The sequence below is a fragment of the Falco rusticolus genome, chromosome 1 (genome assembly GCF_015220075.1).
Source record: "Falco rusticolus isolate bFalRus1 chromosome 1, bFalRus1.pri, whole genome shotgun sequence".
Taxonomy (NCBI): Eukaryota; Metazoa; Chordata; class Aves; order Falconiformes; family Falconidae; genus Falco; species Falco rusticolus.
In genome coordinates, this window is record NC_051187.1 from 68,446,259 (window position 1) to 68,462,306 (window position 16,048).

The following is a 16,048-nucleotide window of genomic DNA, read 5'->3' on the forward strand; positions in this document are numbered from 1 at the left end:
AACAATTTTGGCCAAGGTCCCAGAGCAAGATAGTTATGGAAGTGGGATTTGACCCAAAGTCTCCTATCTTTCAGCATCTTGCAGTAAATAACAGTGTCTTACAAGGGAACTTTCAGAATTGCAGTCTGCTGAATCTGATTGCACTTTAATAACTCCTTGGGCAAAGGATGCCTAATGCAGCTTCCCCATTCCTTTGTGGGTAAGAGTTTATACAGGTTATTCTCCTGCTTGCAAGGACATTGTGTGGTACAAGTTGTCCATTGTGTACAAACAGATCAGTTACCCAAACGTCATTGACTTCATTCTCTGCTGCAGATTAGAACTGTTACTCTAGTCCCTTCAAGGAGAGAAAACAACTCTACTCCAATGTCTCAACCAAGCTGCAAAGAGATTTAAAAATTTGATCCCAAAGGGCATTTGAATCATGTGTGCGATTGTTTCCTCTGCTGCTTCTTCACACATACATCAAGAAATTTTAGCATTCATATGGTGATAGTACAAAGCACAGACGTTCACCCAGCTATACCAGGCCCGATGCTTAGGGCAAGACCGCTAGCAGCCAAAAGTGAACACAAAGAAGGAATAGGATTCTGAAAAGAGGCAATTCCTTTCCAATATCTCTCTTGCTTCAAAAGGAAAGTAAGTTTCTTTTTCAGGCTGCAGATTATTTCCAACCCCTGTGCTTTACCACAGAGGTTGGATTGGTTATTTGTTCTTTACCTTTCTCGAGGACCTCATGCTCTAGGAGCATAATATATTCCACTATAAGTGCTTTTGTTACACTTTAAACATCTCAGAACATCTGTTTTTTTCATGCTTTGTGAATCATGCCTCATACTATCAGAAAGAAAAATATCTGCTTGGAAGCAGAAAAGATGTTATTTTAAAGATGTTCAAAAGGAAATAAAAATGTCATATCTGAAAGAGACAGGTGCTAGAAATCTCTCTTTGCTTATATGCAGTAGTGAATGTATTAGCATGTCCTAATATTAATGAACGGTAAAGTGTTCATCAGAGGAAATCTCAACTGTTCTTGTTTTGATGATTTTAAATGAAAGACATCCTTCCCTGTTCTCTTTAGATCAACATTTGTCACAGTAATTAATGAGGAAGTAATTATAATGCAATTTGTCAGAATAATCTGACAGGCAAAGAATTATGTTCTCAATCCTAAAGGAATACATAGTTCTAGTTTTCCAACAGATTGGGTACATGTGGGTGGCATAGCAGAGGGTATTTGCCTTTAAGCAGGATAAAACTTTGGCACTTTCTATTCTCAAGCAAAAATGGACAGAGGCATTGTCTAATTCTCTAAAATATGTTACATGAAGGTATTTTATCTTAACAGATTAGTAAATCTGATTTTAACTCTTTCTTCATATAAAAGATCCTTCTTTTTATAGTGATTTGCAGTTCAGTTGCATTAGTTGCATCTTTCAGTTGCAGTAGTCACTTGCTGTTTCTTTAAGATGGTGAATAAACAGCTTAGTCATTGGGTGATATTTACCAAGAGAAAAATAACTGTCTTGGAAATAAACTACAAGATGTGGTATTAAAAGATGGAAAAACATAGAAATAAGGAAAAATACATTAAATTACAATCCCTGCTGATGTTTGGGGGTACAATTGTTCACTCCAATAGCAGCTAGAATAGCTCCACATTTGTCCCTGGCTTTTTTGTTTGTTTTGTAATTATTTTTTTTCTAAGATAGAAGTTGACCACAGCTTCACCCAAAAAACAGCATCCATATCTCTAACAGATACAGCAGAGGATTCAGCCCACAGTATTCCTTGATACTTTTCCACACTTCCAACATATATTTGCCATTTTAAGAATATCTTACAACCCTGGAACTTGCTTTTCCATTTGTATGTTTATATGACTGTGTTTGTGTTTGATTTTAGGGGACTTTACGCTTTTGTACTTGCAGCACTGAAAAACTCCATCGTGTCAATGCTACATCCCTCTCACATAAAATGAAAAACAGAGACTTTTTGTGCGTTTCTGTTTAATTGATGTGATTACAGGGGGGAAAAAGAAAAAGCAGCAAGGATTCTGCTATATTAGGTTCTGATATTGATGGGAAGGGAAGAAAGAAGTGACCATACATATTTCCCATGTCAGTGAATCCTACAAGAAATAAACCCCCACTGTCAGGCCTAAAAACAGCCAAGAGTTTATCTTGCCTGTAGGTTATGTGGAACACAAGTAGGTCTTCAAATTGAGCATATGACAAATTCTTTTTGGATTAGGAGATTCTGCCTTCAGTAATGTGTTGTCATGCAGTTGTTGAAAGAGCAGGAGTACCCAACTGCATGCATCCACAGTTTTAACAGACTTACAAACAGAAACTACGAGGACTCTATTCTTCATTTTGTTATATGTAAAGGAAATTCTGAAAAAGAAGGATCTCCTTTTCTTTTTATATGGGATCTATGCCTTCTGCACTTTATTTATGACTTAGAAATCTGAGTCTCTTTCAGAAATACTGTTTTCCGTATAGAGGTATCTTTTGAACTCTCCTCATTAACCTTATACAAATGCAATATAGGAAGTTAGACCAAAAGGAAAACAAAATAAATTCCTGGACAGGAGGAAAAAAGAAAAAAAAAGGTGAACTGGGTCTAATCAACATATCTTTTTACTCTACAAGCTCCCTCAGTTCTGCATCATAAAATCAATAACACACTTCTGATTTACAGGCTTGACACTTTGGTGTCAAGACTTGCCTTTGTTTTTTGCAAAGAAAACTTTGGTTAGTTTACCTGTGGTTTTGCAGAGATTTTTCAAAATAATCATTTAATCAGCAAGAAACAACACAATGAAAGTGGTCAGAGAAACAAATGCAATCCCGTGGCTCTAACAGTAAGTTCTGCTGTGTTATTTGTAGCTACTTGCCTGATCCTGACTTTCCCTTTCTACATTTTTGCAACACCATAACTAAAATCTCATTTTTAGGTTTGGTTTTGTTGTATTTTGTTTTGTTGAAACTCAAGAGGTGGTGGTGACTGATGCCATTATCAGGAATGTTTACATTATCAGTAGCACTTTAGCCAGGCTTGTTGAGAGCAATGGGACATTTAAGCAGGACAGAAGAGCCAACCCAGAGATGGGAGGCTCTGTGCCAAGGCAAGGGACTGATGTAAGAGGAGGTCTCGGGGCAGAAAAAGCAAAGCACAACCTGGTGTGAGTATCCTTGGAGGTTTGCTACAGTTTTGTAGCTTTGCTAAACTCTCTCTGTGGTGTCAACGCATGTATATTATAGACTATTATTTCTGTCTTCCTCTCTCTGGCTTCTGTATCCTTCTATCCTCCCCTGCTTGCCCTCTTCCCTTGCTATCACCACCCACTCTTGTTTTCTTTCTTACTCCCTCTCTTCTCTTAATTAATCAGGGAAAGAAAAAGAGAAGCTGTTCCTGCCAGCTTTGCTTTGCTGCCGAGTGGTGGTAGGAGTTCAAAGAACAAGGTTACTCCTGCACCTGCTGCTTGTTCTTTGATGCCCTGTTGCACGAAACAGTTTCCTTCAGAAGTCCAACAACGTACTAATTAAGAAACGAAAAGACAGGGAGAAACAAGCCAAGGACGGTGGGAGGAATGAGATGAGTGACAGCGGAGAAGATGTTATGGGGAAGCAGGGTGAAGCAGCATTGACAAAGGGGGAACTAGGGAAGAATTGCACAGAAAAAGAACAGGGACAAATGATGAAGGAGAGGAAAATAAATAAAGGAGATGGGAAAAGAGAAAGCGAGGGAAGTGAAATAAAGAGCTACAGAAAAAGAAATGTGACAATGTTTTAAAGTCCCCTTTAGATTACAGCACGCAGTCCTTACAGAGCAGCTCCGAGGACAGCGAGTGACTCAGTCACAGAGTTGTGTGTGGCACCAGTTCTGGTCCACTGAACTGTTATGTGCAGTGAGCAAATCCACTGGGGAGGGCACTGCTGCCCGTAACAACAGCACAGTGCTCTCCAAACCGGGTGTTAGGTCTACTGTCCTTTATTTAGATATAAAGAGAGTAAGTGGCCTAAACCCACAATCAGTACGAGCCTGGCGTTGCTCTCTTTGTTCCCAGGGAAAGGACAATGCACTGTAAATGTGAGAGGTGTCCCACCATTTTGGGTCAGAGTACACACCAGAACAGTCACAAGCAAATGCTGTGATATGAAGGCACAGACTCGGGAGTGTGCGGCTGGTGGGGGGTCTGGCACATGGCAATGAGGTGACAGCAGCGGAGGAGCGACTGTTCGCATGATACTCCTTGAAACAGAGGGGCAGCCCATGGCAAGACCTTCTTCAGTGTGTGGTAGGAGGCAGCTGCACAGAATGGGGAGTTCACTTACTGCCTCTCAGGGCAGCCTAGTACTGCTGAGAAGAGTGCAGAGTGTCGGCGCCAATGAGACAGAGAGACACAGCAATCTCAAGATTAAGATAGTTCATTTCTGCCTGAAGAGCAAGATCCTAACGATGCCCACGTGAGATGATTAAAATGCTACTTAAACTGAATTTTTCATATATGGCTTCTAGCTGTGTACACTTTGGATTTGGTGTCTGTCTCAGACGTCTGACATGCTGAAGTACCTAGTGCTTATCACTGCAATCGGTTGCAATGCTCTGAGCCCACCAGGTGCTACAAAACACGTGCTGAAACATCATGGGCATCTCAACCTAGAAACCTAGTACTTCTGCTTAATATCTGCCACAGCTCTTCATCCGTTAAAGGCTACCACATCCTGAACAGCTGGAAACAGCAGACCATGGAACAGGTATTTGTTAGGTAAGTACAATACACCTAATGCAATAAGCTAGTCAAGGGTCCTGGGACCTTCTTTCTCCTTATCTCAAGCTCATGAAGCGAGCTAACCAAGCATGTCACCCCATGCGGCACAGGGATCTCAGACCTCAAACAGGATAGTTGGCTCCTGCAGCACTGCTACAGGCGCTCAAGTGTGGTGCAGGTAAGCTCACCCCTTCAGTGTTATTTCCAAGATTTCCAGCATGGTGCTGCACAGCACAGGCTCTGATTACATGGCTGCCACTGTGAAACAGTCATCTGAAAACAAACAAGTTACCAAACTCATCTGTAGAGTGAGCTAGCACAGGGAGGCATAGCTTCACTGATACCAGTGGATTTCCTCTTGCTTTTGCCAGTATTAAGTTTGGTCCATTTTCTCAATTTCAGGACTGTTAGACAGAAGCAATGAGTCATCAGTCCCGCTAAATCCAATTTCTGTATGTGACACACATATGCAAGAACGGTGACTAAGTAAAGAAAACACACATAAGCATACTTGTATGAAAGCAAACTATTACTCAGGGGATTCCTGTGTTATTCTGTAGAATTCTGTTATTTGGGAAATGAAACCCGTTGCGAGCAGCTTGTGACAGAAGTACTGTCACATTTTTCCAGTGTGACAGTAAAAGGTGCTGCTTTTTTCCTTCACAGTAAAGACAGCGTCATAGACTATCTCACAACCCACACTGCTTCTACCCTGGTTTTACAGAGCAGTAAGAACCATCACACCTTTGTATATACTTTATTCCTGAGAAATACGCTACAAGGATCATTATGAGGAATCGAGATTAAGCGGCAACGTAGTCTTTCAGAAAATAAGATAATCAGTATATATACTGTGACAAGACAGGAAAAACCTGCAGATTTCAGATGAAAAATGATCTAATATGAGAAAGGGGCTATTGTAATTAAGATGTATGGAGTAAAGTGCTAGAAAAGAAAAGGGGAATGTAGAATTCTCTTCACACTCATGAAAAGCAGATTCAGGCCCAGTTTCTTGACTGTTTGGGGCTGAACCCCATAACTGGCACTAATCTATATGTTAAATACTGCTGCAAGTACATGATCCACTAGTCCACCCTGTCAAATAAAAGAGATCTGCTCTCCCTTCTTAAAATGTCACCCTGCTACTGCTAAATCCCATGTCAGCACTGCCTGCCCCTGTTGTCACAACAGCTGATGGCCCACCCATTGCTAAGGCCATTATGCTTGCACTGGCATTTTCCAGCCTTTGCTTCAGGTTTTGGTTATGACATATACCAAAACTTCAGAGAGAGAACAAGAGTCCCATTCATTTTTAGGGTTTTCTGATTAACTTTCACATATATAGTCCTAAAAGGGGCCACTCCTCTGCAATTTCATTGTTTGTCTGCTCTGTGCTCCCTGCAAACAACGGTCTCGGCACGGTGCTTTCCACAGAGGGCTGAAAGGCTTCTGGGGAGTCGGTAGACCCTGACATCAACAGCACCAAGGGACACAGGAACACGTGGCACTGGCCTTCACCTGGCCGGGCCGGCCTGGGTTATGGCCCACTTCCCTCCCATCCCATTGAACTAAGCCAACGGGCCCAGGGGGCAACCCCCCAGCTGACAGCAGGCGCGCTAAACCCCTTCCTTCTGTTCACTGGTGCCCAAAAAGGGGCTAAAACCAGGGGAAAGCAAACACTCGGCTCGAAGAAGCGAACACCCCCCTCAAAGGCCCGCGAAAGGTCGCGGCCGGGCCGGGCAGGGCCCCGCGGCGGGCAGCGCTCCCGCCCACGGGCCAACGGCCGCCCGCGCGCTCCTCCCGCCTTACATCGGGGCGGCCGCGCGCCCCGCCGCGCTCCGCCCCCGCCCCGCCCCGCGCGGAGGGTGGGTGGGGCGGGGGCGGGGGCGGGGGCGGGGCGGGCCCCGCGGCCGGATGTTGTTGTTGTTGTTCCTGCCCCGCCCCTCGCCCCCTCCCCCCGCGGAGGGTGACGGGCGCTTCCTCGCCCGGAGCCGCCGCTGCCGCCGCAGCCGCCTCCTCAGCTGCCGCCGCGGCTTCGCTGCCGCTCGCCCCGGCACCGGTGCGTCCCCGCCGGCCCTCTCCCGCCGGCCTCCGCGGTCGGACCCGTCGCGTCGCCCCGGCTACTCTCTCTCCGCGGACGCCCGGGCCCGGCCATGGCGGACTTTGACGAGATCTACGAGGAGGAGGAGGACGAGGAGCGGGCGCTGGAGGAGCAGCTCCTCAAGTACTCCCCCGACCCTGTGGTGGTGCGCGGCTCCGGCCATGTCACCGTGTAAGAGCCGCGCCGGGGCCTGCGGGGCCGGAGCGGGCGGTGGAGGCCCGGGCGACGGGACGGTGGCGGCTGCGTGCCGGGCCTGGGGGCGGCGGCGGCCGGGGGCGCCCAGCCGCCGATTGCAGCTTGGGGCGAGTCGGGGAGGTGGGCTGGGGGAGCACCGGGCCGGTACTGCTTCCCTCCTCCCGTTGCCCCCATGTCCGTGGAACTGCGAAGGGGCTCTCTGCGGCCCCGCTGGGTAGCTGGCTGCCGCCTGGGGCTCGCAAGCGGGTGCAAACCTCTAACGAGGTGCTGAGGAAACAGGGCTGTGACTGACAGAGGAATGTGAGGTATTTGTCCAAAATGATGAGCTGTCAGGAAGTAAGGTCCCCGTGTCCCTGCGTATAGCAGGTATGTGCCAGCACATGACCGCCTGGACTATTGCTTAGGGTTGTTTATGTATCTGTTGCCCACTCCCAGTTAACATGTGGCCGCTACTATAGCTCTGAGAACTTTTAAGAAATAAGAGATGTCTGTGAGTCAGATAGGTACATGTAAAGTCATGTTGAGCTGTGATTGATAGGTGTTGTTTCACAGTGTTTAACACGGGAGCAGCTGTGAGTTTTGTTTTGTGCATATTTGGTGTGTCTGACAATCTGGCAGCAAGTGACCAGGAGTTAGTGTAGGACTTCTCAGTAATGTAACAGATGAGTGTATCTTCCCTTCAGTCAGTTCTGTCAGGCTCACTCTTCTGAAGTGTAGTAGTTGTCCATTATGATGTACAGTTTCAGATGCTGAAATATCGACCTGGAGACGAAATGCAGCAGTACAAACTTTTTTTTTTTAGTATTCACTGTTCAGTAGGACTAGGCTTACAATAGAGGCGTGGAAGTTGAAGGTATTGTGGTCTGTTGTTTTGAGTCCCATGAACTCTCCTGATTTTCAGATACTGACCTGTCCAGAAATCTGGGGTTAAATTATATTGGTTTTGTGGCACTTTGGTACCTTACTGCTTTAATACTTGGTTGACATTAAGTAATACTAACAGCTGGGCAGTGCAGTTTGCTGTCTGGTTAAAAACAGGAAGTGAGACATGACAGAATGAGGGAGATTTGGAGGGCTGCAAGGATGTGGATGGGCAAGAGGCTGAGGACACCCCGTAAAGGATCAGAGGCATGTAACTGAAGTGTTCAGCATATGACTGTTTATTGTAAACAGAAGTTGTTACCATCCAGTGACTTCTCTGAAAATAAGCTGGTAGTTGTAGCCTGTATCTGGTAAACAGAGGAAACCCACAATTAGATAGTTTTCATATTAGCAAATGCGAAAGTGTAAAGAACTGAAATGGAGGCACAGAATGGTTTCTTCTCCAATACCAGAAGTAAGTTGTGCGAGACAAGATCAAGGCCCGTTAGTGGAATGTGAAGAAGCTTGCATAGTGTCTGTGACTAGTAAGGGCATTGTGGTTGAAAGATGGTTGCCTCATTAATTGTTCATTAGTGGTCACTAGCTAGTTATTAAGATCTTCCTTAAAATGTTTGTTCTTTAGGTTTTGGATGAGCAATGAAATATGAACATGTACCTCCAAAATCAGGCAGCTGATCTCCATCTACTTTCTTTATTGCACCAGGTCTGAACAGTTCACTAAATAGCATCAGCCACTTCTACCTTTGTACAGCCTATAACTTTTTTTTTGTCATTGATTGAGAAGCTTATTATTAAAAGTTAGATCACTGTCAGAACATTCACTTGGTGGGTTTAAGGAATAGGTCAAGTCCTGTGTATATAATGAATTAGTCTTGCCTGGTGTTAAAGTATGTGTGTGTTTTGAAGGTCTGACAAAAATTATCAGCAGTTAAGCAAATACTGATCTGTCCCTGGCTCTGCAGTTTAAAAAGTTGCTGACTGCTTCTGCAGTGAGTGTATTTGAACAGAAACTCTCTTTTCATAGTCTATTGTCATATCCTTTCTGATCTTACACAGGGGTCATAATGTTCAGTTTGAAATATGTCATTTACGTGACTACAGATTAATGTTGGAAAGATGTTTACTTTTACTTGATTTCATCCTTTCTAAGCTGGGTAGTTAAAAGCAATTAAAGCAGGTGAACATTTTCCAAATAAAACATACAAAGGCCTTGCCTTTCCAGGGTGTGGGGCTTTTGATGAACACTAAGAGTTTTCTTCCAAAGCTCATTGTTTGGAGCATGCTGCACACAGTTCTAAAACTTTTTTTTTTTTAAATGTTATTTAAATAATCAGTTAAACTATTTTCACACCAACAGAGTTTAGATAGCTCAGTAATCAGGAGTAATATTTGACCTGGTTTCTGATAACCTGAGGTGATGAATTCTAATGGCAAGAAACCCGAAAGCTGAGAAAATGTAGAACTTTACATACAACTGAATTGAAAGTCCAAGGTATTTCATGCTTCTAAAATCATATGAGGGTGGAAAGAGAGGTACATGGCGAGTTTGAAATTGTGAAGAGAATATTTGTGGTAATTGTGTCTGATTGTGTTTTTCAGTGGCTGTTTTCTGTGCTTTCCTGTTCCTTGACCAGTTGAGACATATGTGCCATATATATACCAGACTGTATTAGTTAGTAGTACTGGATTTATTAGGTTTTTGTAGTCTTGGAATGAGGGAGAGCTGTTGTGATGTGCTAGTGAATGCCTGTCTGTGCTGTTTGTCGTCTTGGTGCATTGTGTGTTGATGCAAGATAACTGTTTGGAGGGGGAAAAACCCTCACAAAACATATTTTCACCCAAGTCAGTTTCTTTAATATTAAACTTAAGTCTGCTTATACATTTTTGAATCTTACTCTGTATCAAGGACATATGAATGGAAACAGGGTTATGTGAGAATTATGGATGGAGTGTGTCAAGATTTGTGGAATACTTTTTATTTTGTAAGGGTTGAGAACATATGAAACTAAGAGTATGGTTGCAAGCAATGGAAAAATGGTTTAGTGTCCCCATAAGAGAGGACAAGGAGGAAGAGGATAGCATGTGTTTGTGTTAGGAAGATCTGAGCTGCAAGCTGAGAAAAGGTTGCAGGTTGGCTGTGTCCTATACTGTAAACTCCTGTACTTCAAGGATTGCACCTCTCACCGTTTCTTTCTCCACTGTACATAAGGGCAGGAACTCAGCTGAACCTTTCAAGCAGAGTCATGTTCAACAAACACTCTTTCAGGTTCCAGGAAGGTTAAAGAAAGTACTCATGCATGAGGTGAGCATGGATCTGTTGAAGACGTGATACAGACTGGGAAAAGCGTAGAGCAAGCAGAGAAGGGTATGTGTCACTGAAGATGGGAGTATTGTGTAAAAGAAATGAAGTTGCATATGAGGACAGCTGTCTGAGGAAATGCATCTCCAAAATACTGGTTGTTTGATTTTAAGACACTTTTTGCTGCCTTTTTGTTGGAGCTGTTATGTCTTTACAGTGAAGATGTGGTAGTGTTCTGTGGAGTTTCTAGTATTTCAGTTTCCACATTGCAGCTTCCAGTCAAGAGTGATAATACTGAGATCACATAATTACTTACCAAAGCTTTTAATGTATGGAGCCACCCTTTTTTACTGCCTGCATATAGTGACAAAACTGGAACATGGAAAGCTCAGAGTGATAGTGGTAGCTGGTTAAATTAGCTTTCATGTTTCAGTTTTGCTAGCCCACCATGTATTAAGCATCGCCACAAGCCTTGAGTATGGAGTCTCAGTTGCTTGTAACTTCACCAAAGTGTAACTGTATTTGGCCAGTAGTTTCTGTGCCTCACTCTACCTCAGCATTTTTGTAAAATCAGATACCTCTAGAGCCTTTCCAGTAAGGTTGTCTTTGTCAGGCATGACTTTTTGTGGTCTCCATGAATGTTTGCTTGTGTTTGATGAAGCTATCAACATTTGAATACTTTTGGATCATGCATTCATAAAAAAGCGTTGTTTCTGTCCTGCTAATTTCCCAGCCAGTCTTCATCATGAGACTGAGCAGGGCTTTCCTTGGAATGATATACTTTTGTGACTTAACTGACAGCAGGGAGACTTCCCTGTTGCATTGATGTACCTGCTCATGCCCCAGAGTAAAGGTCTTCCTCAGTATTCTGGGTAGAGGGACAGATGAAATTCTGTCTTATATCTTGGTCAGGGGCTTGGCTTCATTTAGTTCTTTTAACAAGAGCTACTTTGGATCAAATTATCTTTGTGGTTAGCCACTCCCTTATTGCTCAGATTTTTATTTAATTCCATTATTCATAGTAAAACTCTTCCGCATGTTGAAGAAGCATCAAGTACATGAAGATCATTCTTTGAAGGGGTATCTCTTTAGACATCTGTCTGATTTGATGAATTAATTACATAGTAAAGGGGTGTCACCTTTTAGCTTTGAGACTTCTGATGGCATCTGTGTATCTTGAGCTTGGAGTCCTTCCCCTCCTTTCTTTTGGGGAAAGGGTGGATAGTCCTCCCATCATGGAGTATTCAATGGGATTTTCAATGGTAGAGGTATGTTTCCATTAAGTATAGTTTTTCTTTGTTCTATGTTGAAGTGGTAAACTTGACACGTTTCTCTGGTTAACAACTTTCATTTGTTACTTCACCAGTTTTGAGGGATTTGAGGGAGTTGCAGAGCTCCTATGCTAATTACAAATACTCAAATATGCTTAGGTGTTAATATTAGGTGTAAATATTATCTTAGGTGTTAATAAGGTCTCCAGGGAGACCTTATTGTGGCTTTTCACTGTATAAAGGGGGCTTAAGAAAGATGGAGAGAGACTTTTTGCCAGGGCCTGTGGTGTCAGGACAAGGGGCAATGGTTTTAAACAGAAAGAGTGTAGGTTTAGGTTGGATATAGGGAGGACCTTTTTTACAGTGTGGGTTGTGAGGCACTGGAACAGGTAGCACAGGGAAGTTGTGAGTGTCCCATTATTAGTGTTTAAGGAAGTGTTTAAGGTCTGGTTGGGTGGAGCTTTGAGCAACCTGATCTAGTGGCAGAGGGTTTGGGTTAGATTATCTTTGACAGTGCCTTCCAGCCCAAATCACTTTATGTTTCTATGATTATACTGCCTGCAGTCAATGATAGGGAGATGACTTGTTTATTTTTCCATAAGACCACGTGTAAAAATCGCCTACAGCATCAAATTCATAAAGTAATCTAGCCCAGCATGCTGTTGCCAACTGTGGCAACAGGCATTGCTACTTACGGGTTGCATGCAAATCTGACTGTTCCTGGTGTCCATTCTTCTTGTATTCTCTGACATCTGCAATTGTGTGAGGTGATGTATACTTCAACTGTAGTGTCTTTTTGTTATGGAGCTTGTGTACCCTCTCCAAATCTGTTGGCATAGTCTGCGTCACTAATCTCAAGTGGAAACAAACCCAGAAGTTTGCTACTTGCAGCATAAAGAAGCATCTTCTTTCATCTGTTCTAAAGAGATCGACTAGTTTCAGTGAGTGCCTTCTGTTGTGGGATTTGGTAATTAACAGTTAATTATTCACTTTATCCACTACCTTCCTGAATCTTTGTACTTTGATCGTATACCCCCTCAGCCTTCTCTTTTCCAAGTTAGTGTCAGCCTTATTAGTCTCCTAATGCAGCTGCTTTATTCTGTTGATTATACTAGTCTTCCTTCTCTCTGCTTTCTCTTAACTCTACCAACTCCTCCATGAAATGTGGATGCCAGAACTGCACCCAGTATTGAATATGTGGGTATACAAGGGTTTTATGGAGAGTCAAAACCATGCCCTCTGTGTTGTCCTTAATCACCTTCCTAGCGGTGCCAAGTATTTTATTGCTATTTCTAGTGGCTGATGTTTGAGAGAATCATGAGTGGTGACAAAAGATCTTTCTCCTGAGCTGTAGCTACCAAACTTTAGTTGAGTGTCACAAAAGCATAGTTTAGCTTTCCCAAGATTCACCACCTTTATCTAGGCAGAAGCTCATCTGTCACCTTTTGTCCACTGGGTTTTGTGAAGCCCTTCCATAGCAGCTCACCATTGGTGCAGCACTTAACTGCCTATTTGATTACTTGGACAAAGTTCTCCATTGGCATGCAGATCATTCTGTTCAGTAAGAAAAAACCCCACAAAAAACCCAAAAGCAAAACCCTGAGAAACATCTAGCTGCTCAATAAACATATTGTCAAAGCAAATTATGCCTTTAAAATCTGCAACTGTCAAGACTCAGATAAGCTTTTCTGCATCCAACTGAGCAATGTGTGATAGGTCTTGCTGCCAGTATTAGCCTTGAGCAGTTTAATTTCTGATTTGTGTTGTTTGTGGTATCTGATAGTAAGACTGCTTTGGTTTATATCAGAAGGTTATTGATTACAACTTAAATTTTACATTGAGTGCTGTTTAACAAATTAGCAGTCACACAGGTTTATTAATGACTTTGTTAGACTGTATAGTCCCTATTAGAAGTTATTGACCAGACCAGATGCCAGAAAATATTCGAATGTTCTTCAAGGTTCATCCTTTCATGAACCCAACCAGCCAGCTGTAAGACAAAGTGAAACTCTTTTAATTTCTAGATCTTCTGCAACCAGAATAGTCAGTAACTCCAGCTCATCTCAGACTGTCTCATAACTTTACATATGTTTCTTTCAAGTTAGTTATCATTTAAATAACATTTTATTAGGTAGTATTTTGTGTTCTGAAACTTTTTTCTGAATTATTCAGTATTTTTTTCTGAATAAACAAGCTGGTATTTATTCAATTGTTATGCTCAAAACTGTTACTTAGCATGGCCTGAGTGGAATAGCACAGGATGAGCTTTTCTTCAAGATATATCTGTACTGGTGGAGGAGGGGCTAATTCAAGCCATGGCCTTAATTTACCTTCTGCCCATAAGTACTTCTCTTCACTTTTCATGCTTGCCACAATTGCTTATAAAGATTTTGCTGAGTTTGGGATGGGTCAACAGTATCAACAGAACTTTAAGAAGACACTATAGGCAAGATGGATTTTAAACTGTATGGTGGTGTGCTTTTGTTTGTTAAGATAATTTTAGGAATTTTAATAACAACCATTTTTTCCTGAAAATAATGTTGTTGTGATACAAATGCTGAGAGTATTATGACGTGCTTGTAACTTGTGGCATGTATTGGAGTTATTGATAATTTTGGTATGAATTTAATTTTGTTTTTGCAGGTTTGGACTAAGCAACAAATTTGAAGCAGAATTTCCTTCATCTTTAACTGGAAAGGTGAGTGTTTGAGAGTAGGAATTTGATATGTTAAGATTTTATTACAAATACAGGAGTTCCAGGTATAGACCACTGTAAAAGTAATAAATAGCACTGCTGTGGGACTAGTTTGTTTTCTGGTTTTTATTTTTTTTCCCTTGTAGGTTGCACCTGAGGAATTTAAAGCCAGCATCAGTAGAGTTAACAGTTGTCTTAAGAAGAACCTTCCAGTTAATGTACGATGGCTACTATGTGGATGCCTTTGCTGCTGCTGCACTTTAGGTTGTAGTATGTGGCCAGTTATCTGCCTCAGTAAAAGAGTAAGTTGAACTATTAATATAATTTTTGATAGTTAGAATTGTACTGGGTTTGTTGCAATTTTTTTGTCTCCCCGACCTTTAAAAACTGTATGCTAGAACTTACTTAAATTAGTTTGATTTCATACATTTTGGTAACAGTTGTCTGTCATGCTGGTTAAAGCTACCAACAGACACCAGTCAGACATTGAGCTTTTAACTGAGTGGTAGTATAGCTGAATATCTCTGCTAGAACCATGGACTGTACAGCACTTACTATTACTGAAGTAGCTTTCAACATACTTTTTTTAATAGCTGCATCTTCTCTGTAATAAGTTGTTTGGGATTATCAGAATCTGACAGTGATTTAGTGGCAGTTTGTTTTGAGAAGCTTCTCGTTACACTGTGGCCCAAATAGCCATATGTTTTTGTTTAAAAAAAATATAAAAATGTAATAATAATTTTTTTTCTTTCTGGGTTTTCCTTTGAAGCTGTAGATGAGTAAGATTTTTTTTTTGTGTTTGTTTTTACACATTAAGAACTAGAAAGTTGTTTTGCCTGTGTACACTTGGCACTGTGTATTGTTCAACAGAAGCTCATTGCATATGCCTGTTTTTCACTTCCTTTCCTTCAGTGCTGTTAATTAGGCTGCCCTCCCATCTCTTCTGTTTTCATGTGTGTAAAAATTGCCTTTAGCTAGTCGTATTTCACTGCTTTGCAAGAAGTCTCTGTGTCTCCCCATCCTCTCCTCACTATTAGTCCTGTTCATTTTTCTGCTTCATGGCAAAGCTTGTGTATATTCTCTCTTGTGATACCTCCTAATGCTGCCAGTTATGTACAAGTCGGTACACTGAACATGGCTTGATTTTCTTTATGAAAGTCCTCATTTTACAGAGTTGGTAAATCAAGGCATTTTGAAAAAATATTTATGGGATGAACACTGATCATAACAACCTGCATGCATTTTTGTATCGTCTAACTTTCTGTGTTAGTCCCTTTGAGTGATTACTTAAGGCTGGTTTTAATTGTATACAAAATAAGGTAGAAAAGCCGCCTGGTAATGTTGTAGTCTGTGGAGAAAAAAATACAAAAATGTTGGCATAAGTGTGAAGTATAGCAGGTTGTCCATATTTAAACTATCACAAACTAGTAAGTTTCCTGTAGCATGGTTGTATGTTCCATAGCCTAAAAGTCTGTTAGAAGAAATAAGAATTTGCTGATTGCCTCAGCAGATGAGTTGGTGACTTAACTAGCTTGCAGAGAAGACTACTGTTCTAGGCATACCTCTTTTTTTACAAAGACAAGGAAAGCTTGCATTGCTACTGTCCATATTTAACTTCAAAAGGAGAAAGCTTCTGGCGCTCTTTAGCTTGACACATTTTTCTCACGTAATATGCTGTTGTAGCAGGAAATGATAGCAGCACGTAACATGGTAGGGACTGATGCCACAAGCCCTCATCTTCTAAACTGGGGCTTCTTAATCTGCTATCAGGAATCACCAATAATCAACTCTTTATCCATTGTTAAACAAAGTCAGAGAAAAGACTTGT

At 42.0% G+C, this 16,048-nt stretch overlaps 1 protein-coding gene across 1 annotated transcript in view; it reads left to right on the top strand.

Moving 5' to 3' along the window:
• The first annotated feature begins 6,738 nt into the window (after nucleotides 1–6,738).
• CHIC2 (cysteine rich hydrophobic domain 2) overlaps nucleotides 6,739–16,048 on the top strand; it is a 31,670-nt gene continuing 22,360 nt past the window's right edge. Inside the window, exons 1-3 of the mRNA XM_037383148.1 lie at nucleotides 6,739–7,049; nucleotides 14,169–14,223; nucleotides 14,367–14,522. Of these exons, the coding sequence (XP_037239045.1) occupies nucleotides 6,931–7,049; nucleotides 14,169–14,223; nucleotides 14,367–14,522 (330 nt within the window). The 5' untranslated portion in view covers nucleotides 6,739–6,930. The remainder of the gene's footprint in view (nucleotides 7,050–14,168; nucleotides 14,224–14,366; nucleotides 14,523–16,048) is intronic.